We start from the raw sequence: 25,591 nt of genomic DNA on the forward strand, positions 1-25,591 counted from the left end.
AAACTAGTTTTTACTCTGTATAGAGTTTGCTTTTGGGTTTTATCTGCTCGCCAAAATTATAGTTGTGTATTATCTGAACACAGAAAGAGTAAAATAGAAAGAGAACACAAGACCTTCTAGTTGCTAGAGTGATAATATGCAGCCATACTTCCATGGTCCTTAAATAGCATTAGCATATACAGCAGATGTATCTATGTGGCTTGTACAGTGTGTAGTGATGAGGTACAGAGGAGTTAAAGTTTGCTTTGTGTTTAACATTGTCAGGTTCTGTTGAATAGTTTTAACTTGATTTTCCACCCTCTCTAAGGCTTTCTAACAAACGTGTGTGTGTGTGTGTGTGTGTGTGTGTGTGTGTGTGTGTGTGTGTGTGTGTGAGACATCGAGGGTAACGAGTTCAGCTTTGATTGAGACACAGTCAGATAATCTATTTGTGCAGCATGTCTGTGATTCTTTTTCTGAACATAAAGAGCAATTACGCCATGGTATGGACGGTGATCTGTACATGTATGTGTACGGGGCGCTGATGGATTCAACCTTCACTTATCAAGGAAGGAATGGCACTTGAAAGCAAGTCTTGTCTCCGGCTGCCATTGTTTCTCTAGAGGATGACGGAGGTGATGACGACAATGAGACAGACCACGGGAACCAGAAGTCTTTGTTTCACTTCATTTATTCTATTTGAATCACTGAACAATTTAGAGATGTGGGCGGAAATTTAGGAGTCTGGTCCAGGTTAACACATATTGAAAATAGCTTAAAGTGAACACGAATATGGTGAAGCTCACACTGTTAGAGGTGCTGATTTGGACACAGTTGTCATTTTTGATGCTATAGTTTTACGTATCCTTGTTCTTTATTTCATTTAAAGTTTTTCTTTGTAACTTCTATTCCTCTGTTTTGTTTGACATATCTCATGATTTTTGAGACTTCTCCTGCCTATTCTACCATAAATCAGATATGGAAATGATTAAAACACCTCAAATGATACTTAAAGGGGACATAACACGCTTTTGTGATTTTTCGTCATTTACAGTATACACTGTTATGTCAGATGTTGATGTCAAACATAGTCAAAGTCCCAAACTTGAGGTGAACGTATATAAAAACTGCCACCTTCAAGTCAAAAGCCTGCTCTGACCACTTCGTTTGCAGTGTTACCTCTACTTCCTCCTCGTGATGACATCAGATTGTTCGCACATGCCCACAAACGACCGTGTGTTCCGTAGCCTTTGTGGCTAAGGTTGTTCCATGTGTTGTTCACGTTGTCCACTCGCATATTTTGGATCGTATTTGGGCTTGAACATGTACAGATATATTTGAGAAGTTAATACTTTGAGTAAAGAACTAGAAAAAACAAGTGAAATTTTTGCTACTACCAATCAGAGCGGATAGGGCTCATCAGGAGGGCGGCCTTAAAGGGGCAGGAGCTAAAATGGGCCAGTATAAGATAAATATGGAGTTTTTTTAAATGTAAAAGATGCAAAGATATTCCAGTGGAGCCCCAGAATATAAATATAGACATGGAAACGTGCATGTTTTGTCCTTTTTTAAAATTTTCAGCACCAAAGACATAATTTAGTTAGTTGCTGCTGTTAGTTTTTTTTGCCTGTAGATGGTGTAGGTTGGGCTGAAACTGTAGGTCTACAACTGTTGACTGGATAAGCTGGATAATATCGACTCGGCTGAAATTTGGGTATTTTGCATCAATGGCACTGTGAAGGAGGTCTAGACAGGCTGACAGACAAGGCCTCATGCAGGGCTGCAGTCTGTGTGTGCATGTACAGTATGATGTTAACACATACTAGCTTTAGCCTTTATACAGTTTCTCTTAACACTATTCTGGCTCATTTCGTGATGGATGACATGTCTGCCAGAATCTGCAATAGGAAGACAAACGCTATTAGTAGAAATGGCTATTGAACTAGCCTTCTGGTTGCCCTCTATAATTCTACAATGCCTTCTGAGTTAAATAAACTTTATGTCTCACTGTCTGCCAAACATTTAGTTGTTGCTTATCAGTTGAAACGTTAGAATGATGATCCATCTTCAAATCCCCTTCCTCTCCCTCCTCTCCCGCATCTTTATCCATCATCTGTACCCACTTACCACGAACCTGCTCGTCATCACGTCAACGTTTCCAAAAAAAGTGATGTGCACATATCGCTTTGATTCAAAGCTGGAAAAAATGGATATATATATATATGTAGACAAAAGTAAGGAAAAAAACTGATATAAAAACTGTGGTCAAATATGATTTTGAACTAAATTTTTGGGGCATATTTAGAAAATGTGGACATTTTTGTATATGTACAAATGATGCCAATTCTGCTTTTTCCTCTTTTTTATTTATCTTTATCTCTGCTCTTTCTCTTTGCTTCTGTGTTTCCTCTCAGAGTTATGCCCTCTACATCCTTGGAGATGAAAATGCCACTTCGACAGATGTGTCAAAGTACCTGGTCAAACTCTCCGCAGGTCTGTGTGTGTATGTGTGTGTGTGTTTGTGTTTTTGTGACCAGCCTTAAAGATCACATTACCGGTCTTTGATTGTCCTTTGACTGTGTTTGTGTGTGTGTGCGTGTTATAATTCATCGACATCCAGCCCTTATTACCTGTCAGTCCTGTAGTTCCCTGCTTCAGGGCCCAGTGACACAGAAAGAAAAGCAAGTGACGCGGGTTTGTGTGTCACCTGATTTCCTGTATTTGTTTTTGCTTTGACAAAAAAAAAAAAAAAAAAAAACCAATACAGTGCTGAGGTGACAGCAGTTCCTGCAGGTATTTGATCAGCCCTTTTTCCACTGACACAGAATTGGACATTGACTTTGTAGGCGGTGTGAGAGCATCTGTCGGCATTTTTCAGTGGCAAAACAAAACCAAACAACAACAGATGTCATCCCACATGAACGCAGCCCTCCTCTCACCAGGAACAAAATGTCATCTTGATTTAACACCTAATTTTAGTGCCCATTCTTTTAATTAGTGTAGGTTTGAAAAAGCTGGAATAATAAAGCACAGTTTCCTTCAAGAGGTGTGAAAATCTGACATTTGAGATCACACAAACAGGAGAACAAATTAACGAACCCATTGACCCCCCCCCCCCGTGACACTGCCCTCTCATCTTAAATATCTCTGTTATCCTTTCCTTTCTCAGGACAAAAGTCCCATGTCGGTGAGCCGCACTACAGAAGGTAATTCAGCTCACAGCAATGAGACTTTTTTTTTTTCCAACAGCTACAGTAAGAGGATTAGCTATATATAATACTGAAAATTATTGTAAATCAGAGGCTTTGTGTTTATTTGTGTCTGTATATTGCACAAAATACACCATTGTCGTTTTAAAAAGCATGCAAATATGAAATAGAAAAAATGTTTTTAAGCTGCTATTCTTGTGCAAGTAAAGGTGATTTTGAAACGGAATAGCAAAGTTATTTTTAAAATGTGCTTTTCAATAGATAATATTTCTTTCTATTGTGTTCCATGTGTTTTTAAATTTACATTTTTATGTCTATTTATTCCAGACAGAGCAGTGTGAAGGTTAAGGTTTCTGGTGAGAGTCTGGCTGAGCAGCTGGTTGTCTGGCTCACCTCAGAAGGTAAGACAAACAGGTCTTTTTTTTTTTTTAAATCTTTTATCTTTACAGAGGAAGTCGTGCTGAGGCCATATCCTCTATTTTGGCACCACTGTGGTTCACATGAACGCAGATTTAGACACCTGTCAAGTGTAACTACAGTCTGAAGTGTTAGGAAAGTCAGAGATTTTATCTATGTCTGGGCACTTTTTAATATCAAGTAGATACATCATAAAACAGTTTTTTCAATATTTAAATGATCTGACAGTGATTTGATAATGTGTGTAAAACATATTAACAACACATCAACTGTTGAATGGGACGTTTTTGTCCACCTGTTATATCGTGTTTGGTCTCAGATTTGAAGTTCAACCTGTCTTCTCGGCCTCTAATGAAGACACAGCTTCTTGTTTGACCAGAGAGAAAAAACCACCCATAACTCTCCTTTCACTGGTTTAGGTTTCACTCTGAAGGACCTGGAGTCAGTCCCATTTGGTGTTGCCCTGCCCATCAGAGAGGCCATCTACCGTTGTCGAGAACAGCCGTGTTCCGATTGGTCAGAGGAGGTCTGTCTGCTGATTGGACGGCAGGACCTAACCAAACAAGCCCACAAGATGACCCTTGCCAAGAGTAAAGCTGTGAGTGTACTGTGGCCAAAAGCTTTTCCCTTCAAAAAATTTGGGTCACAGAATTTGCAAACACAAAATATTAATCATGAATCCAATAAATCCCTGCAACATTTGTGAGAGCTTCCAGTTTTGATAAATACACACAATATTGGGGATTTTCTCCCCACACACTGTTGTTTTTGCATAAAACTTTTGTCTATAGGTCTCTATCTTTAAATTAGAATGATGCTGATTCCATTCATGTGTTGATAACCTACAGGTGTACAGATTATATTATTGGCACTGGCACAACTGCTATTATGGCCATATGTGACTATGTGTCATTTAAGTGTGTGTGTGTGTGTCCAGTCTGTAGGCTCAGGTCTGTCATTGGAGCCTCCTGCGACTACAGAAGCAGATGAGGAGGAAGACGGGATGTCCGACATTATCCAGGAGGTACCAGAGTCACTACTACTAGTCAACACTTTCTGTTGCATTACTAGCCAGTCGTCACCCCAAAGATCTTTTCCGACCTTAATTAGTAGAGTGCTTGTTGTTGATACTTGGATGTTGAATATTACAAATACTGTGAACTGTTGAAGGTACAAAAATACCAAAGGTACGTCAACAGGAGTTGCTGAGAGAAAATTGGATATTCATGCCCTCTCTCTCTCCTCTCCAGGTCACAGGACTGATCTGGAGTCAGGATCTGAGGGTTCAGGAGGTCAGGAGGCTCCTGCAGAGCTCCAGGCCAGTCCGGGTCAGTGTTGTTCATCTACCAGAGGTTTCTGACCATGAATACATAGAGGAGAAAGAGAACAAGTGAGTATGATGTGTGAATTATATGTGTGTCCTGAATGTCTTAACATAGTACGTTTTCAAATCAGTCCATCTTTCTCAAACATTTTCATTGCTCACTTTTTTCCCCAGTGTGTACATCTTATCATATTTTGTCTCATGCTCGTGTCTGAATTATGTTTTAACATCAAGAAATCATCGGGATGCCGGTTGTAAGCAGGGATGGCAGCTCTCCAGTCAATTATATACTGTACATTTTTGTATTTTCATTAGTTTTAATTCCCTGCTCTCTCTTTCTTTTTGTCCACGTCTTTGCATTTCGTCTCTCCAGACTCCTGCAGTTGTGTCAGAGGACCATGGCTCTCCCAGTTGGCAGAGGCCTCTTCACTCTCTTCTCCTATCACCCCGTACCAACTGAACCTTTACCTGTCCCAAAACTCAACCTGACAGGTAATGTGGTAATGCTGAAATATTCACATTCTCACCCATGCATATGCCCTGGTTTATATGCCCATTTACTCATTAAATTTATTGAATATTGTGAAATTTTAGAAAGTGTGTTCTTCTCATGAATATAACCTTAATGTACTGCAACGTTAAACTACTAAGTTTTAGTTCCTCTCTAGAAGAAACTAAACACCCAGGTGTTATTTATATTTATGTTCTTTGTAATTATGTATGTTTCATCAGAAAAACTTGATGTTCAGAGCTTTTTTAAATCTGTATCTGTTTTTATATTTCTGCTCCAGGTCGCGGCCCTCCTAGGAACACCATGGTAGATCTGAACAGCGGGAACATTGATGTTCCTCCCAACATGACCAGCTGGCCCAGCTTCCATAATGGTGTAGCAGCTGGACTGAAAATAGCCCCTGCTTCACAGGTCGGTCTGAGACCACAGCTTTTTACTACCTGCTCTTTTTACATACCTACAGCTGGTGATTAACGTGCCTCTGCAGGCTGCCCTGCTGGATTTCAAATAAATTTGCTGCTGATACCCATAGTCCTCATAACAAACCCAAATATTTTGTTGACACTACCTGGCTGAAGTTTCCACTTGTATACAAAAAAGTGGTCATTTACGATCCCTTAAAAGGTTTTGAAATTTATTCATAGAAACTGGTGCCAGTTTTTCAAGTTTGCATTGTAAACTTTCTCACTCTTCTGCAGTAAACAAAGTTTTGTACAAATATACGTGATGTTCTTTTTTTTTTTTTTAAGGTGGACTCAGCCTGGATAGCCTATAACAAGCCAAAGAGTCCAGAGCTGGCCAATGAGTATGCAGGCTTCCTTATGGCCTTGGGCCTCAACGGACACCTCACCAAGCTGGCCACGCTCAACATACACGACTACCTCACCAAGGTACACACAAGCACATGCACATAAAAGCATACATGTGCAGGAACTATAGCAGCGTTTACTCCCACACTGTACTTTGAGTTTCACAACACACATTTAAAGGACCCGTGTGTAGGGTTTAGTTGCATCTAGCTGTGAGGTTGCAGACTGCAACCAAATGAATACACCTCCTCTCACCCTCCCCTCCCAAGCATGTAGGAGAACCTACAGTGGCTGCGAAACTCACGAAACACGTGAAACGCCCTTTTTAGAGCCAGTGTTTGGTTTGTCTGTTCTGGGCTACTGTAGAAACATGGCGGTGTAACATGGCGGCCTCCATGGAAGAGGACCCGCTCCCTATGTAGATATAAAGGGCTCATTCTAAGGTAACGACAACAACAATTCTTATTTTCACGGGATTATACACTAATTAAAATATACTTATGAAGATTATATTCCATTTCTGCCAAGTCCGTTCTGCTGGATGCCACTAAATTCTACACACTGCACCTTTAATCCAGCTTTGCCATTTTATTACAGCAGACAAATTCCACATGAATATTATATTCTATTTCTGCCAATAGATCCCCCAAAATCTTACACACTGCACCTTTAATTTACAACCCTATAAATGGAAAAAAAAAAAAAAACCAAAGAAAAACAACCCTAAAAAATGTACATGGCCAAAAGCATTTTGATTTAATGATTTCTTTCTTAGCTCAAGGCTCAGTTTACAGTACACAATTCTCTAAATTACTGTTTCTTATTACAACACACACACACACACACACACACACTGGCAGTACACACACACACACACCAAACAACACAGATTTACAAGAAAGGAAAACAAATATGAACTTAAATACCGTTTACTCAAAGATACGCCCATCTAAATTCATTAACTTGCATGCACACACACACACACACACATACATTCTCTCGCACACACACACACCCACGTATACACACATTTTTATCTAAATGACTAAATGAGGGACATAAACTCGAAGCCAGTCAAAGCGAAACTCTGCCCTCTGAGAACTTTTGAAACAAGGCGAGTCCTTCCCACTTTCAGGTAAGAAAAACAACAGGATGCTGCAAGCCAAATCTTTTTTTTTGCTCTAGCAGTATAAAGTCAGTGTAAAGATGTGAGGCGAAGATAAAAAGGAACCACCGCACCAAATCCATGCAACAAGTGCCCCCACTGGGTATGAGATTGAATCGTTTTCAGTTCCAGTTTTGAATCAGGACGTGAATTGAAGCGGGCAGTTCATAAAGATCACAGAGCTTTCCTTGTTAGTCATTTCTCTATAAATGAGATGTACTGTAAGAATGTTCTCATACAGGCTCTCAAATACTTGAAATTTGGAGAACCTAGATCCACAGAGAAAGCTGCAGCTCAAAAACAATTTAGTTCTTAAATGATATTTGATCTGCAGGATTTTCTTGAATCTTTTTCTTTGCCTTATAAGGATCAGCTTGTTTTATACAGTTAACCATAAAGATTATTGTATGCACAAAGCTGAAGCTGAATTAATATTCTATGTTATGAATTCCACCAAAAGATATATTTTTTATTTTTAGCTTTAATTCTATGATTTAAAATAACCACACAGTGCCATCAGACTCACCTAATTCATCCATTACAACCGATAACTTTTGGACACAGCTGTTGACAGCTCAGAATAACACACACTGATTCACATTACCAAGAAAACAGCAGCAAACAATTCTGAGCTGACTGTAAAAGATGACAGACAGTTGTGTGTAACTGCCACACTTCAATCTGAATGAAAGCCATGAACGTGATGAGCGTGGTTGACAGTGGAGCCTGTTTGTAGCTGGTGGTTTTTTGTTGGTTTCTATTCTCGCTGTAAGACAGAAATTACACTGACATACTTTGGATCAGTTCATTAGAATTGTGTATGATAGTGGTTTAGTGAGAATATGGAGGTATATATGTGTGTGTCTGTGTGTGTGTGTGTGTGTGTGTGTGTGTGTGTGTGTGTCCCTTGTCCTTTTATCTTCCCAGTGTGTTTCCCCCGTTGCTGCAGCATTTTACAAAGAGAAACCTAGCCGATGTTATATACTTATTCTATATATTACACACAAACACACACACACACACCTACGGGTAATCCACAGGGGTCTAATGAAAGCTGTCAGTCATGGTGCGCTGGTGTGCAAGCTGATTGGACCCCTCAGATACCAGTTAGATATTAGTCACAGTTAGAGCTGATTACATCGGAAGTCATGTGTTCTGTGTAATACACAGGCACTTGCATCACACTTTATGGTCTGATGTAATTTGATGTCTACATTTAACTAAAACTGACCATTCTTTGAAAAATTAATGTAGTTGTAGAAAAATAATTCCCTCAGATCTCACCTTTCAAAAATGATTACTCACTTGTTTGTGTGCACTTTGCCATCTCTCTGTCCTTGTTGTTCTGTCAGGGCCATGAGATGACCAGTATTGGGCTCCTACTGGGCGTGTCTTCAGCCAAACTGGGCACCATGGACATGTCAATTACCCGCCTGCTTAGTATACACATCCCTGCCCTTCTGCCACCCACCTCTACTGAGCTGGATGTACCACACAATGTTCAGGTAAGAGTGAGTTTGCATAACTAAATACCTTCAGTGCCATTACAGCGTCTGCAGAGTGTGGATTTCACAAATATATACTACAAACCAGAAAAATTAAACGTTTCCTTCTCTTTTGTTCTATTCTGCAGGTTGCTGCTGTAATTGGCATCGGGCTGGTGTACCAGGGAACAGGACACAGACACAATGCTGAAGTCTTGCTGTCTGAAATAGGTGTGTGTTTGTTTTGTGTGTTTGCAAGAGACAGACAGATGACAGAGACACACACAATAACGCTTTTTCGATCCAAGACCTGGACTGAGTACAAGTGTTTCAGACGTGATAACAATTTAATATGGCGGTCTCATGTCTGAACAACAGCCTGAGTCGGCGGCATGGCCGTTGATCACAAGTCTGAACTGAATGCTGACAAATTAATGTGAAAGCTGCAGCAGCACAAACTGACACACACACACACACAGATTAAATTTACGTCTTGTTCCGCCCTCTATAATTCAGTTTAAGAAACCATAAAACTGTGAATTGGCCCATTTTTTCCTAAGATTTTTTCCTCTCGTGTCAGATTCGTCTATGAAAAAGATTTAGTATCCAGTTGTGGTGCAGGGCAAAGGGGGTAAAAACAAAACCTTGCCAACCACAGTTATAATCAGAGCAGCACTCCTTCCCTTTATTTTTGATTTTCATTCATTCCAACTGCATGCGTCATCATTCTACGCTTGTGCTCTGTCAAACATGATAAAATAGGCTGAAATTGATGAGGAAGTAAGTCCATAGTCATGGATTATGTGTGTGTGTGTGTGTGTGTGTGTGTGTGTGTGTGTGTGTGTGTGTGTGTGTGTGTGTGTGTGTGTGTGTGTGTGTGTGTGCGTGCGTGCGTGCGTGCGTGCGTGCGTGCGTGCGTGCGTGCGTGCGTGTGTGTGTGTGTGTGTCTTTCAGGTCGACCTCCTGGTCCAGAGATGGAGTACTGTACAGACAGAGAGTCCTATTCACTAGCTGCTGGACTAGCCTTGGGCATGGTCTGTTTGGGGGTGAGTCACACACCCAATCACTGCAGGCAAAAGTGACATTTGCAGAAACATCTTAATGTTGTTTTAACCTGCTGGAGGTTTCGGGTGGGTGGGGTTCAGATCAGAAACTGACAGTTGAACTTAAAATATTTATTTTGCAGCATAATAGTATGTTGTGGTAATACTATCTCCCTCTGGATTTCTCCTAGAATAATAGTGTTTTATTGGTTCAAAATGGCAGCTACAGAGAGAAGCCATTACTTTCTCCCAAAACCTGTTTGTTTACCATTAATATTTTTATGCCGTTGGTTTTGGCCAGGCATCCACAGTAAAAAGAGGATTAATCCACCATGTCTTTTCAATTGTGTTTTTATAGTAACTGAAATGTGTTAGGTTGGATTTTCATTGAATGTGAAGTCTGACTAGAAAAAGTAATCAGAGATGAGAATCCAAAGTCATCTCCTTTGAGAGAAACCTCACATAAAACCGTTGTACACTTAGTGATATTTTGTTTGCATGCCCACTGAGAAAAAGGAAAAGCAGAAGTTCTCACACAAGTGTACAATGACCTCTTTGTCTTGTCTCCTTGGCTTTCTTTCTCTTTTTCTTGTTTCCTCCATATTGGAATGACATTATCCTTCATCATTTCCTGTTATTCTTTCCACTTAATATTTTTCATCTCGTCATCTCTGCCCCATCTCTCCTGACTTCCTTTACCTCTCAACTCCAACACTCACACCTTTATTCCCTCCTCTGCACTGTTCCCTCCACCTCTTCACCGTCCTTTCCTCTTCCCACTCATTATTTTCTCTATTCCCATCCTGCTTCATGTCCTCATTCTTCCTCCCCTCTCCCTTTTTTGTTTTTTCTTTATTTTGGTCATCATCCTCTCTCCTTCCCTTGTCTGTCCTTCCTCCCTCTCTCTCCTTGCAGCATGGCAGCAACCTAATTGGGATGACAGACCTGAATGTTCCTGAGCAGTTGTATCAATACATGGTGGGGGGCCACCGCAGAGCACAGGCTGGGGCCAACAGAGAGAGACACAAGTCCCCCAGCTACCAAATCAAGGTAGATCCACAAATTTCTCTATTTTTGTTTTGTCTATTCCTGCAATTTTATTGCATGGTACTGTAATAACTCTGAAGTTTGACTTTCTTCCATGTTTCTTTAGGTCAAGCAAATTATTCAACACTGTAATAATAGCATTTGAGAGTATAATAATTTCCTAACACTAACATGCATTGGCATGTTTATTACTGGCCATGTCCCTTGGCTAACGTGATGTTGACAGAGATCTCAAAAGAAGTGCCAACTTTGCTCCGACAGATTCATGATCAAACAACATAGCACCAGTCACAGACGTTGATGGTGTTGTTTTATGACAGTGGTTTGCTGGTGTTAAACACACCTCTCCACGTAAAGTGTTGCCGCAGCCCTTAACTAGCTTCACGAATGTTGAAATTAGTTATGTTAGCTAACTAACAAACAATTGAGCTTTCATTAAACACTATCAATGTTTGTTCCAGGAGGGAGACACCATAAATGTGGACGTGACGTGTCCGGGGGCCACACTAGCCCTCGCCATGATCTACCTCAAGACCAACAACAGGTGAGAAAAGATTACTGTTACTTAACAGCTGATAGGTCTAACAGTTTTTCCAAGCATAGAACTAATTATAAAAACAGGATGGTATTTCCAGAAAATAGCATGTTGCACCTCTGAGCCATCTTTGAATAACAAACTAACACCACAGCTATGCAGTCAGCCAATAAGGCAGTGCCTATCCTGGTGTTGAGTTTTTAAAATATGGCGTCAGTGTGGTGTCATTCTTTTTTACCCATCTCTTGTCCATGTGAACATCGAGCAGAGCATCCTAACCTGCCTGATGAAAAAATCTCACCGCCCTGTTGTTACATTACGTTAAAGAAGAACAAGTTATCTTTCTGTTATTGGTCAAGAGGTTCCTGTCTGCTTCAAGGCTAATATGATGCCGTCTGTCTTAGGCTGACAGGTTGTTGAAGGAGGGTATTAACACCTCCTTGTCTCTTTCTGATTCTGTCCACTAGGTCGATTGCTGATTGGCTGAAGCCTCCAGACACATGGTTCCTGCTGGATTTCATCAAACCAGAGTTTCTGCTGCTGAGGGTTAGTGTAGCACTAGCTGTGTGTGAGATCATTTTTCCCACCTTTTCTTCATCCGGTATACGTGTCTGCCATAATTTAACGCTCCTTCTCTCGTCCTCCTTCTTGTCTCCTCGCTACTGAAGACTCTTGCTAGGTGTATTATCATGTGGGATGAGATCCTACCAAATACAGAGTGGGTCAAAAGTAACATACCTCAGGTGAGAAACTGCACACACGCACACACACACAACTCTAAAGTTTTACATTCATACCAGCTCCTGAAACCTGGTAATTTGTTTTGTATTCAGATCATGAGAGGGACTTTTGACCCCTCTGAAGACATTAACATGGAGACGATGGCGTGAGTATTTAGGCATTTAATTTTTATCACAAACTCTGGGTTAAACCTTGACCAACATACCTCTTCAAGGGAATTGAACATAACCCATGATTCTTCAACTTCTGAAGTTGTTGTAGTGATGTTCTCCACCATGAATGATCATGTCATGTGATTTGTTTCTCTCAGCCAAGCTCAGGACTACATTACAGCCGGGGCCTGTATGGCATTGGGTTTGCGATTTGCCGGCTCTGCCAATTCCGATGCCTTCGACTGCCTCTACGAATTTGCGAGGACCTTCATGAAGATCATGTCCTTCTCCGGTACAGCAGCTGTGGTAAGTGTTTACATATGTGTATATGTTTACATTTGTACTTTGATGTGCTGTTAGAATGACCTCACGAGATTGTCAGTCATGAAAAATGTGTTGCCTCACGTACTCCTACTTCAGATAATGATTTCCTTACTTTCCGTTTTCCATCTGTCTGCTGTATGTGTTCAACATGTGTGCTGGCTCTCAAAGCAGACGGGATATTACAACCTGCAGACCGGTCTGTCAATGATTCTGCTGGCTATGTCCATGGTGATGTCCGGCACCGGGAACCTGAAGGTCCTGCAGCTCTGTCGCTTCTTCCACAAGCGAACCGGCGGCGAGATGAACTACGGATTCCACATGGCTCATCACATGGCACTGGGACTGCTTTTCCTGGGAGGGGGCAGGTGAGACGAGGTCCTGCCGTATGGTCATAACAGCTATCTAAAAGCAGACAGTTAATAAGTGACAATGTTTATAAATGATTAATCATTCATTTAATTCATCAAGTAAATTATACTCAAAAATTATCAAATATGTACAAGGACGCCAAGTGTTGAAGATGCATACAGTACTGTATACAGTAATAGTAACGCACTTCTCTGGACTGCTGAGCTCTACTATCACTGTCAAACAAAACAAAAACAAGAGTTTATGTGTTTTTCCTCCTTCCATCATTTACAATGATATGAAATCAACATTGCATCTTTGATTAATTTGACAATTATTTTCTCTTTTTGTCTATAAAATGTTTAAAAATTGTGAAAAAATTCACAATTTCTCAGAGCCTCCAGTGATGTCTTACTCGGTTAAATTTACTTTAACCTAATTATTTTTTAATTTACTAATATATTACTTTAATATGACAGAGAAAAGCAGCAAATTGAGACGCTGAAACCAGAGAATATTTGTCCTTTTTGTTTGAAAAATGACAAACGATTATTCCATTATCAAAGTAGTTGCAGATTAATTTTCTGTTGATCCCCTAATCAATTAATCAGCTGATCGTTGCAGCTCTTGTCAACCAGAATTTAAGCTTTTCGTTCTGCTACCTACTTTAACCTCACCTCAATTTCGTGTCTAGTACTATTGTGTTAAATTAGAAGTTCAACCAAGGACATACCTCCTCCGTCATAACCTTTCTTGTCTCTTTCATCTAATCCAACCAGCATTTTTCTGAATTGTGCTGTAGGTGGAGACAGGCTGAAACATTGTGTAACTGCCCATTAAAGTACTACATACCAACTATTCATAGCTGCTAGAGTATTGTTAGCTGCTGTTGGGCAGGTTCCCACTTTGTTATGCACATGATGTTGCGTATATACTACCTGTTACCTGTCATATAACACCTGAATTACTGTATGCCAACAAAACTCCAGCTCACGCACACACATGCAAAGACACACCCACCGCATTTAGTGCTGCTGATTCTAAGAAGCACCAGGTACACAATGTACACAAACGTGGCATGTGGCATGTGGCATGTGGGTGAGCCACACAAACACACACACACAAATCTGTTTTGAATGCTGTATCCTGCATAATGAATGACACAGATACACACATGAACATGCGAATAAACAAATACGCAACCAAACCAGGTTTCCTCCAACCACCGACCTTGGCTTGTGTATTTTCGAGTGAAACTCCCACTCTCTCATTACATGTTTCAAATGTCTCTCCACCTACAGCTGTAATCAGATGAAACTTTTGATTTTATTCTGGTCACATTTTTATTTTAGACCTTCCAGCTGAAAGCCCACGCAATAGTGAGGCCTCAATTTGAATGTCACCACCTTGTTTACTGTGAGTTATGTTACGAGGTTAAAGGTCACGCCGGAGAGCAGACTCACGCCATGTCATTGTTGAATTTCCTTCATTCTCTCCCTCTGCTCGTAGGTCATTCAGTCTCTCATCCGGGTGCATTTAAAGTTTCTATTCACATTTGCTTTACGCACGTATAATCATTATCGCTAAATCGTTGACATTCTATTTTTCATTCATTTTCTCACCTGTTTTTCCTGCTATTCTTTCTGTTATGTCTTTTCTGGGGGTTTTTTCCCCCTCCCTCTCTTTCTGTCTGCTCTGTTAGTTTCTCTTCCCGTTTATTCATTTTTTTAGCAGGAAACTGAAGTGAAAGTAAAATTTTTAGATTAAGTTTTCCTCCCAAAGTCACAAGTCACTAATGATAGCTACAGCATACTGTAGTTTTTGTTCAGCTCATGTCGACGCCTGAGTGGAACCTTCCTTTTTTTGAGTTTGCATGTTCTCCTCATGTTTGTGTTTCCTCTGGATGCTCTGGTTTCCTCCCACCTCAAACACAAGCATATGTCATTTTATGAATACTCCTTCTGCGTTTTGGCCTTAACCAAAGCACTGGCCTCAGAACTGGAGTTGGATGCTGCACTGTGGCTGCCCACTGCTCCTATATAGCACATAGTTAGTAAATATAGGCTTGTAAAAAGCGATTACACATCTATTTTTTTTTTCACCGCATACACTGGAATTTCATTTATCAGAAGTTGAAAAGGCAGAGGTGGCTTAAAGGTCGAAGTGAATAAATAAAGTTTATAAGAAAAAAAAAGAAAAGTTGAGCCCTGCATAAAAGGAAAATGACTCAGAAGAACTGGTTGGTAGTTAAAAATCCTCTTTTTAACTCCTCCATTTTCCTGTTATTGTTGCAGCAGTGGTCCAAACCCTCAGAGGGCAGGAAGTTTCTATATCTAATTTTGTTGTTAGTCAATTTGAAAGTTGAAGTTTCCATTTATTGGTCAGAGAAAATCTTTGAAGTTATTATTAGTTGTATTAATATTAGATTTTTTTTTACTTTTGGCCTCTGAAAACAAATCAACATCCGCTCTCCACCCGTCTCCACAGGGTGTATTTAGAGTTTAGTGCGGACATGAGTCTTGAGATGTTCGACCAAAGAGTGCTTTTTCTGTCTCAGATTGTTTTGTTTGAAGGATTTTTAGAAGCCTGAAGGGGTCAAAATATCTAGTTTTGAGGAAAGTCAGAAAGAGTACAAATGAATTTGTGTAAGATGTGTCTACTTTTCTGCCTTTACACTTTTAATCGTCATGTGACACTTTCCTGAGAAGATTCCTAAAATGAAGTTGGTTTTCTAGACCATCAGTAAAAGTTTTCCTTCTTTGCTGACCAAACGTGGCAGAATACATCTTTTATATGCCTGTTAGGACGCCAGCAAGAAGAAAGTTTAGCTTTGTATAGAAAATTCTCACTCAACACAATTAATTTGCTTTAAATCCACCAACTCAACCAGAGAACAAGTATAGTCGTTGTGTTTAAAGGTCAGACCAATACTGATAATAGAAATTTCTGTCCTGTAATCAGCCTTAAATGATTGCAGTTTTCAATATTTAACTAGCCATTGAATGCCAGTGCAATTGATTGTTCCATGCATTGGCCATTTTATGAAATTCAATAGAAAATAATGGGAAAACCCCCCACTAAATCACTTATTTTTCAGTAGAAACAGAATAGAAAGTTGGCTGAAGTATCTGTTACTTCATAAATGTTTCTCTTCCAACCATCAGAATTGTCAGTTAAAATTTGCTCAGTTATTCATTGCAGAATCCTGGTGAATCTGAACCAGATTTTCCCTAAAATATGTCTGCTAATCATCATCTTTACACACTGAAGGTCTTTTGAATTGTTAACTTGTGGGAAAAATAGTAATATTCAATGTGGTTGTGATTCTCAAACATGCAGCCATTTAAATGAAGAACAACGACCCTTTACCTCAGTTGACTGTCAATAAGTGCTCTCACAAGTAACCTTTCATGTACAAGCAGCCTTTATTGTCTGACCCGACTTTATTATAATGGCTCATTTAGTAAAAGTGCACACTTAACCGCCAACCATTATGGTTAAGAGGCTCTGTTGTGGCCTGTGATGACGTTAACTGGATTACAACACACACCTGGTTTTACAAACAGAGAAGCATTGATAATTATAATCTGGAATAATGCCCTTTTCAAAAACTTGTGTGTCCCAAGTAACCTTTACACACACACTTTACCGTTACTCGTGGCAAGTGATGAGAGTTTAACGATGTTTGTGTGAGAGAGAATGATGTGTTTTAAATATTTGTGATGTCGTTTGATGTTAGGTACACCTTGAGCACCTCCAACTCAGCCATCGCCGCGCTGCTGTGCGCCCTGTACCCCCACTTCCCCGCTCACAGTACCGACAATCGGTGAGACACAAAGACACACACACACTATGAAAGCATGACCATGGTAGAATACGTATACTATGTTTGGTTTAGCCTACCTTTCATCCCATGAGGGGGATGTTTACTGTCACAGATGGTTGATGTGTGTGCAGATGTGAACTTCGTGAACCTTTTGATTAGTGAGGCCATCACAGCCAGCTGCGGTAGCATATACCAGGATACAACTGACATATTTAAAACACTGACAGCAAGTATTTTGTGCGGATATTGTTTTCACCCTTCAAATTCCTAAAGATTCCATATATATCATTATATCATATATGTATTTGGGATATATATATGTCATATATCACACATTGTGTCCCTGTTGGGGTAGAAAAACATTTTAAAACAGAATTTACAACATTAAAACTCCCTGCAGCTCCATGGAAACTAGATAAATGAAAAACCTTGATGGACCATGGATTCTTTAATGCAGGATGACGTACCTTACCTTTAACGGTAGAGGAAGTTGTAATTACATTATGCTCATAGGTGATTTTTTTTTCTCATAGATAATTTTAGTTAAATGATTAGTGATATATGATATATATGTGACATAAACTCATCAGATTTTCCAAACAGTTTAGTGTTAAAAAGAGGAAAGGACACCTGCAAACTGTCCTCACTTGCTCAATAAACATACTTTGATATATACAACGTTTCAGTCAACAACCTTCTTCAGGTATTATACCAAACAGTTTGGTAAAAGAGAAGCTTCCATCATACAGCAGAGTAACAATATGACTGTTTTCTTCATCATTATTTTATTTAAGGGCAGTACTCTAGATATGGCTGTGTGTTGATGTTGCTCTTGTTGCTGCAGCTACCACCTGCAGGCCCTGCGGCACCTGGCCGTGCTGGCTGCAGAGCCCCGTTTGCTGGTCCCTGTGGACGTGGACTCCCTGAAGCCTTGCTATGCCCTGTTAGAGGTCACCTACAAGGTAAGTTAATTAAGGTTATGTAAGGTCAGACTGACAAGATAAACCCTTCCCATAAGCAAGATGCTTGCAATCATGGGCTGTAGTCACAAACATACTGAGAATGTTTTTAGAGAGCTCCTGACTTAGCCTAAAAATTTCTACTCTAAGCAAGGAAGGGACAGAAACTTTTACCTTGTGAGGGGGTGTGGTTGACCCCGTTTCTAGGTATGACTCATTCTTTTGAAATGTGTGATTGGCTGATCAAAAACTAAAAAGAAAAGAAATAAAAATGCACTCTTAATGATAATGGGTATAGAATGGACAGTGAACTTGATAGGCCTAATCATAGCATTTAGTCTCTATTAAGACATGGTGTAATTATAAATACTATTTTATGTAATGAACATCTCTGTTGATTAAATTGTGAGCCATACTACAAAAGTAGCCTATGAAAACACTGGCCTACTTGTGCAGCAGCCTATACACATGCTGATAGTTGTTATATTTATTTACCATGCTGGTCATTTTAATACTTAATCTATTTGGCTTAGAAAAGGTCTCAGTTTTCATCAATTTCTGTGACTGGCGGCCAGTTTATACAAGTTGCAGTTTTGGTTGGCATGTAAATCTTTTTTTCCAGCTGCCAGCAAATTCCAAATTTTTCCACCGGCCAAATATCTTAGTGTTGTGATCACTTTCATTTCTGGCGTTATAGTGTTATTACAGTGGGTGGGAGATGTGGTCCATCTCAATGAGGTGGACCACAAACATCTCTGCACGATCTAATCTGTCAGGTTTCATAAACTCACCGTCATTCAGCTTTTGGAGAATATTTCTCCTACCTCTTTGTCTTTCTGCTGTTTTCTCCTCTGTTTAAGAGACTCTAAAGCCTCTTAAAAGTCCTCCTAACAATTTTTCACATTAGGAGCTCTCTTAAGAGCTAAGATACTGTGTGGACAACTTTTATCTTTACGAGGATCTTTTCTTAACTGTAAGGGGAATTTCTTAGAAAATGTCATAACTTTCTTAGAATTTCGTCACTCTTTGTACTAGGAAGCTTTATGAACACGCCCTCAGAAGTATTAATATTTGAGAGCTGATCGGTGCCTATTCTTGCATACAGATGAAGTTAAAGCTTTGTTTAGTTTCATGTCTTAAAACTCAAAGTACAGTTTGTACTTTTTCTCTCACATAGCATGCACTTGCTCCCTCATTCTCTATTTATGTCACACATGCATGTAAAGATGCCCATTGCTGCATTTCCTCTTGACAACTTGTTTTACATTCGTACACACATGTGAACACAAGCTGTAATCTACAGTATGTGCTGCTTGCAGTTCATTTCGAAGTGCAAAAAAAACCACCACATTCTGCTTTTCATCAGCTGGACGGCTTCCTCCAGCTCACAGTTAAGACTTTTGAAGTGTAGTTTTTGCATTTTCATCATTCAATCAAACCAATCTCTCTGCTCTGCTTATGAAATTAGGTCAAAAATGAATACAAAAAAAAAAAAAAAAAATGCAACTTCCTCCCACTATAAAAACAACAGCATAGATCACATTTCAATGTTAAAGCATGACTGTTGCTCATCGTGTCACCAGTAATTTAATATATTTTATTAAATTTACCAACTAGTTGCTCAAGGTAGTGAGTGAACCAACGGATGTTGTAAACTTCCTGCCTTCAATTAACCACAGACTATAAAAAAAGAGGTTTTCCAAACTTTTGACGCCCGCAAGATGCCTGGATTAGACAATATTTGTCTTTGCAAGATCCGTAAAGCAGAACACATACCAAAGAAATGGAGACTTTACAGATGACCATATCAGAAATTGCAGCAAACAGACAAACCAGATCACTGTGATAAATGGCCAAATATCCTAAATTCCACTGTATGAGTAAAACTGCTCAGGATTGAAGAGCAAAACGGTAGCTTTCCAAATCCAGTAACGCCCGTGAAATCAGCCAATAGTTCTGGTTCCTCTTTGTTCCTCTTCTTTATCTTTCTTTGCTGGAGAGGAGTCACTGTGGTGCAGTCCACATTGGTTCAGACTTCCTGTGTTGCGTGACCTTGCACAAGACTACAGTGTGTCCATTCATTATGGCCACAGTCATGTGCATCATGTGCGCTCTGTAACGTCCATACACTGGCAGTTTTCCCCCGTTCCCCATTATTAGAGACACTTTTAAAAACAGTAAGTTTAAAAGAAACAACCATCCATAACTGTTTCACCAGAAAATCAGATGCTTACATGAGGATTACTGTAGATGTTTTTCTCATGTTCCATATTTACTCAGCTATGATTTACTCCCCAGTCAGCCCCAGCTTTTTCAAACTTGTACAGTGCACAAACATCATTGCGACACTGTAAATGTATCTTTCAGATGCAGTAAATAGCTCCTGAATTATAGGAGCAGTCTTTTCTAAATCTCCCTTTGTGATGTTTTGTTGCCGCTCTGTGTAGATGTGGCTATTTTAGAAGTCTCACTTTGTTCTCCAGTTTTTCTGCAGCACTGTGAGTCCCTGCTTCCTTTTAGTTGTAGCTTTTTTCTTGTTAAATATTATATTATTGACCTCTTACTGACTCGTTTGAAAGACAAATGTGACACTTTTTATGTTCTTCCTTATAGCTTTTAATGAAAAGTTGGCTATGGTGGCTTCTGGTGTGCTAATGCAGAGTATAAACTTAATTATTAGGGCTGCCACTGTATGACAAACGCGAAACAATGACAATAGTTCACCTTCATTGGGAAGATAGGCGGTAGTTTTATAGAAGCATCATCTGGAAAAGGAGAAAAGTGCATCGGCAGCGCCTCATGCTCCGTTCAAAACTGGGGAACACATAGTATGAACATACCCAGCAATAAGCCCAGCAAAATCTATATTTACAACATTTTAAAAAGCCAGGAATCGTATAAAAAGATTTAAAATATCAAGGTCAACACAGCAGGATGCATTAAAACCACCAAACCCATCGTTTTCTACGTCGACCACACTGGGCTGGTCTTGATGTGCGTCATTGCGGGTTGACGTGTGTCGTGTCATCAGGAAAAACCACTGTCTTATTTCTCTGCAATGACACATGTAAAGCTTCCAGAAAATCAACAACTGAATCTCACTTGCTTCCTAGATTGGTACATTCTGGCTACTTTGACCCCCTTTTTTTTTTGTCTTTATGACACGTCCGGTGTGGGTCACTGCACATTAACTGAAAGCATTCGTAACCACAGTGGATTTAAGCTCCTTGTGTTCGGGTATTTCCACAGGTGAAGGTTGGTACACATTAACTGAAAGCATTCGTAACCACAGTGAATTTGAGCTCCCTGCGTTTGGGTATTTCCACAGGTGAAGGTTAGTTCAAGGTTAAAGAGAAGAGATTGCTGTGTATAGTTACGACCGCCTCAGACGGCACTCCTCATTTTAATTTAGTTCACAGCAGAAAGCTCAGCTTGACACAATGAATGACAATCACTCATTCGTCACTGCTTGTGAGAGAGAATGTATTTATGCACATTTTATATGCTACTTAGTAAATGGGAGTATATAAATCAAATTCTAATTAAATACATTTTTTTCCAATTTAAATATGAAAGAAGCCTTCTTAGAGACAATTTACCTCAATTCTGTCAATATTTAGTAAGTTTCGTCCCTCAGGAGTCAGTTTTTGGCATTCTGCTGCTCTGTATTGCTTTTTCATTGAGTGTTTAAGTACAATAAGCTGTTTAATTCCTACATGAGAAATACCCAGATATTGGTACACTTATATACAGCTTTAACAGATCTTAAGGTTTCACTTTAAAGGGGACGCATCTATGTTTTTATTATCTTTGCATGACTTACAGTTAAAAAAACCCACCTTATTTATCTTATACTGGTTCTTTATGCAGTCCCTCAGTTCAGCCTGTGTCTGAAACAGGTTGTTTTAACTCCTGTCTCTCTAAGGCCCCCCTCCTGATGAGCCTACTCTGTTCTGATTGGCCAGCTGCCCCTCTATAGACTTCCAGCAGGTCGGCAGACTACGTAAAACAAACAGTAGTAGTAGGATTTTGCTCTTTTTCTTGTTCTACTTGAAATGGAAACTTCTCAAATACATCCATACATGTTCGAGCCTGAAATATGAGAGTGGACAACTGGAACAACCTTAGCAACAACCTTAGCGACAGAGGCTACAGAACGGACGGCCATTTGTGGGCATGCGTGAATAATCGGATGTCATCACGAGGAAGAAGTAGAGATAACTTGCTAAACTAAACCTTCAGAGCAGGCTGAAGCCCTGGCTTTTGACTTACAGGGAGCATTTTTTACATACATTCACCTCAAGTTTTAGAACTCTAACTATATTTAAAAGACATCTGACATCATAACACTATAAAATAAACAAAATCACAAAAAGCTTGATATGTCTTGTTTAAGCTGTGAGAATGTGAAACTGCCTACGTGGCCCTTTGTTCTCGTGCATGTTGTAATGACGTCATTTCCTCTTGTTTCAGGAGACCAAGTGGTACGACGAGACGACAGTAGAACTGATGGCTCCCACAATGCTTCCTGAGCTGCATCTGCTCAAACGGGTAAAGCCTGAACACAACACTTCACAGCTTCTGGACTTTGTAGTCCAGTCGAAACTGTAGACTGCTTTACCTCTCTGCTGAGGATTTATGTGATTAGTTGAGTTTAAACAATATTGATTCTTTACACCACCCAAACTATTTGTAGATAAATGAAGTACATCCTAATATCTCCTTATTTGTGTTTATTTACTGCAGGTAAAGGTGAAGGGGCCACGTTACTGGGAACTGTCTGTAGACCTTAGCAAAGAAACACAACATCTGAAGTAAGTGCACCATCTTTTTAAAGTGTAAGCAGAGGTTTAAAGGTAGTCACTCAAATGAAACCACTAAAAATGCAGTGTGAGAAAATGATTATGGACCACCTCCTTTGTCTTCTCATGACACAGATGGATTAGTGGAATCCACAGGGGAAGCTTTGCTCTCATTTATTGATTTGGTTGACTGATTTGAAGGACAATCATTCTCTTTCTCTCCCTCAGGTCCATCTTGTCCAGAGATGGAGTGTTGTATGTAAAACTAAGAGCTGGACAGTTGCCCTACAAAGACGACCCTCAGGGCTGGAAGAGCCTGCTGGCCTCTAGCGTCAACCATCGCAACTCTGGTGTCAGAGCTTTCAAGGTAAACTCATGAAGATGTTGTATATAGCAAATAATGCCAACAAGCATCGCCAGAAGGTTCCTGTAGACCTGGTTGATCTGGGGAACTTTTAGAGTGTGTACAGACTGAATGTAAATCAAATTTTTTGCTTTTCTTCCTGTGCATAAATTTGTTTTTGTAACTGTGTTTATTTGCATGCACTGACACCATGGAAATAGTAGTAAATAGTAAGCAATACTATTGTGTGTCGAGTGTGATTCTGTATGTGTTTTGTGTGACAACTTGATCTCAATCTGATATCAAAACTTACAAGAACAGCAGTTTTTTTTGTTTTGTTTTTCTCTCTTCCGTCAGCCCTTATTATTGTCTCTCATGATGTCATGCTGCGCAGGTCAAGTGTGAATTTTCCATTTAAACTGAAATGTTTTCAGTTCGTGCAGACACATCCTCGCTTCAGTTTGCACCACATACAAACAAGCTGTCTTGTTTGCCTTTATGTCTGTCAGCTGAGAGAAGTTGGCCATGGCTTTCAGGTTCAGGTTCTATAGTTGTCTAATGTTCAGGCCATTGTTAGACTTACTCAGTGATGTGTTTTTGACAAATCAACCTCTCCAACACCTGCATCAATAACCTTTGTTAGTGATTTTCCACATCTTTCAGAATGCCGTGGGTGTAGAAATTTGTGTCTGTGATTTGTTTGATTTCTCTCTGTATGATGGCTAAACACCCTTTTTACTGCAGATGTTTCAGATTGGAACATTTTCTGTGGTCAAGCTGCATCGTAGCTGATGGAAATTACACGAATGACACGTTGGCAGAACTCAGATGTACATCACTGAGTGTTTTAGTTTGGATTTTGCCTCTAGTATGGTTTCCTTTTAATAACTGGGTTTGAAACAGACGACACATTTTAAGAAATGAGTCTGCACCGTCAACAGACTATAAATAGTCGTGAATGGAATTGAGTTGACTACCTCCCTAGTGGTTGCTACAGTGTCCAGTCTAGACAGGTTGTCACTACAGGTTCGGCAGGCAGCTGTGTGGTTGACAGACTATTACTGGTTTCCTGATGGTCTCGGTGTACGCTGTCAATACACTCGCAGGTCTGGAGGGTTTTTGTCATTCATCTCAATTCCTTTGGGTTTTATACAAAAAAAGTGTCTCTTTACCCCGCCTGTCTTTTGCATCCTTCTGCATTTTCTTTTATGTGTTTGTCTCTAAAATCTAAATAATTTTACAATTCCCCCTGTGTGTGTTTCTGCAGCCTGAAGCCATCTCTACATTCACCTCCGAGCCCGCTCTGGTCTCCTTCGCTGAGTTCTTCTGTAAAACATCTGAAGGGATGAAACACGTGAGTTTAACACACAGAAGTCTGAAGCCAGTTTTACTCCATTAGTTAAAGTTATTTGCCGTCATTTTATTTTCCTGGATGAATATGAGAGAGCCTTTGACTTGTTTGTCTAATCATAAGTAATAAATCTGTTGTCAACTCTACCAGTCCTTAACGATGTGTTATACCGTCATTTGTTCATTATCTTAGCTTCAAAGATGCCAGCTCTGAAGTGAATTATGGGTTACTGCTTTATTTTGAACCATACGTGTTTATTTTATAACATAAACAACAGGTAAAAATAAATCACTTCATGTGAAATAACCAGGTTTACTCACTCACCAGGTTCCCAATCGTTATGAGATTTGAAGGAAGCAATTTATTTTTGTAGGATTTTGTCTAGACAGCAAAAAACGGGGAAGTCTTAAAGAGTATATTTTATAGCTTTATCGTACCTGTTTGGCTTCAGTCTAACTGTAGTGGAAATAAAACAGTTTTGCCTTTTTAGAAAAACATTAACGAACCAGGAAAGAGTCACGTTTTTTAGTTCCTGGAGGTTCAGTAATGGAAAGTCACAAAAAGGAAAGTTATATCAGCACCACGATGGAAACCGAGCAGTGATTCACACTTTGAACAGCAATAGTTTTTTATTGTTTTGTGGTTTGTCGAGCTATCGGGGCAGAAACTATCTGCTCTGTTGACACTCTGCTCCTTTCCTCCCTGCCAGCTAGTGGAAAACAGGGGGAAACACCCAAACATGTTGATTGTTTTTGTTAAAACCAAAATATACCTTTTAATATGCACCAAGCATTTCGGCTAATATTGTGTATCCTGATTCAGTTCCTCTTCAGGGTAGTGTTTATAAGCACCCTAATAGCTAAATGTTAACAAAACTATGGAAACTGCCAGAGCAAACAATACAGAGGGTGATGGGTTAGTATGCATCATGTGTCCTGGCTAAAATAATCATAAATACTGGGATATTGTTAATAACATTCTCCTAATTATCATGAAAAATGCATATTCCAAGTTTTAGTAAATGTTTATGCTGGTCACATTTATCAGTGTTTGATATATGATATGCTTTGCTTTCCTGACATGAAAATACTTACATGCATGCAATCATGCTGTGTGTGTCTGTAGTGCACAACATCAGTGTACGATCTCGCACTATGGAGTGAAACTAATTCTACAAACAACCATATCATCCTTCAGTAGACATAAAAGCAAATGTGAATTG

General features: G+C 39.7%; 1 protein-coding gene across 2 annotated transcripts in view; it reads left to right on the plus strand.

Annotated features, from left to right (window-relative positions):
- The window catches only part of anapc1 (anaphase promoting complex subunit 1), a 55,652-nt gene that overhangs the window by 22,461 nt on the left and 7,600 nt on the right, over nucleotides 1-25,591 (plus strand). The window contains exons 25-49 of one of the 2 annotated variants that reach the window (XM_067610607.1): nucleotides 2,394-2,472; nucleotides 3,149-3,185; nucleotides 3,516-3,589; nucleotides 4,025-4,203; nucleotides 4,543-4,629; nucleotides 4,856-4,995; nucleotides 5,303-5,421; nucleotides 5,721-5,851; nucleotides 6,190-6,330; nucleotides 8,767-8,919; nucleotides 9,048-9,129; nucleotides 9,853-9,944; nucleotides 10,857-10,991; nucleotides 11,450-11,532; nucleotides 11,991-12,069; nucleotides 12,192-12,266; nucleotides 12,357-12,409; nucleotides 12,575-12,722; nucleotides 12,909-13,105; nucleotides 16,828-16,914; nucleotides 17,759-17,876; nucleotides 22,347-22,424; nucleotides 22,620-22,687; nucleotides 22,904-23,042; nucleotides 24,286-24,372. In XM_067610607.1, the coding sequence (XP_067466708.1) occupies nucleotides 2,394-2,472; nucleotides 3,149-3,185; nucleotides 3,516-3,589; nucleotides 4,025-4,203; nucleotides 4,543-4,629; nucleotides 4,856-4,995; nucleotides 5,303-5,421; nucleotides 5,721-5,851; nucleotides 6,190-6,330; nucleotides 8,767-8,919; nucleotides 9,048-9,129; nucleotides 9,853-9,944; nucleotides 10,857-10,991; nucleotides 11,450-11,532; nucleotides 11,991-12,069; nucleotides 12,192-12,266; nucleotides 12,357-12,409; nucleotides 12,575-12,722; nucleotides 12,909-13,105; nucleotides 16,828-16,914; nucleotides 17,759-17,876; nucleotides 22,347-22,424; nucleotides 22,620-22,687; nucleotides 22,904-23,042; nucleotides 24,286-24,372 (2,661 nt within the window). The remainder of the gene's footprint in view (nucleotides 1-2,393; nucleotides 2,473-3,148; nucleotides 3,186-3,515; nucleotides 3,590-4,024; nucleotides 4,204-4,542; nucleotides 4,630-4,855; nucleotides 4,996-5,302; nucleotides 5,422-5,720; nucleotides 5,852-6,189; nucleotides 6,331-8,766; nucleotides 8,920-9,047; nucleotides 9,130-9,852; nucleotides 9,945-10,856; nucleotides 10,992-11,449; nucleotides 11,533-11,990; nucleotides 12,070-12,191; nucleotides 12,267-12,356; nucleotides 12,410-12,574; nucleotides 12,723-12,908; nucleotides 13,106-16,827; nucleotides 16,915-17,758; nucleotides 17,877-22,346; nucleotides 22,425-22,619; nucleotides 22,688-22,903; nucleotides 23,043-24,285; nucleotides 24,373-25,591) is intronic. The other variant, XM_067610608.1, reaches the window with a different exon arrangement.

The sequence above is a fragment of the Thunnus thynnus genome, chromosome 14, assembly GCF_963924715.1.
Source record: "Thunnus thynnus chromosome 14, fThuThy2.1, whole genome shotgun sequence".
Lineage (NCBI taxonomy): Eukaryota > Metazoa > Chordata > Actinopteri > Scombriformes > Scombridae > Thunnus > Thunnus thynnus.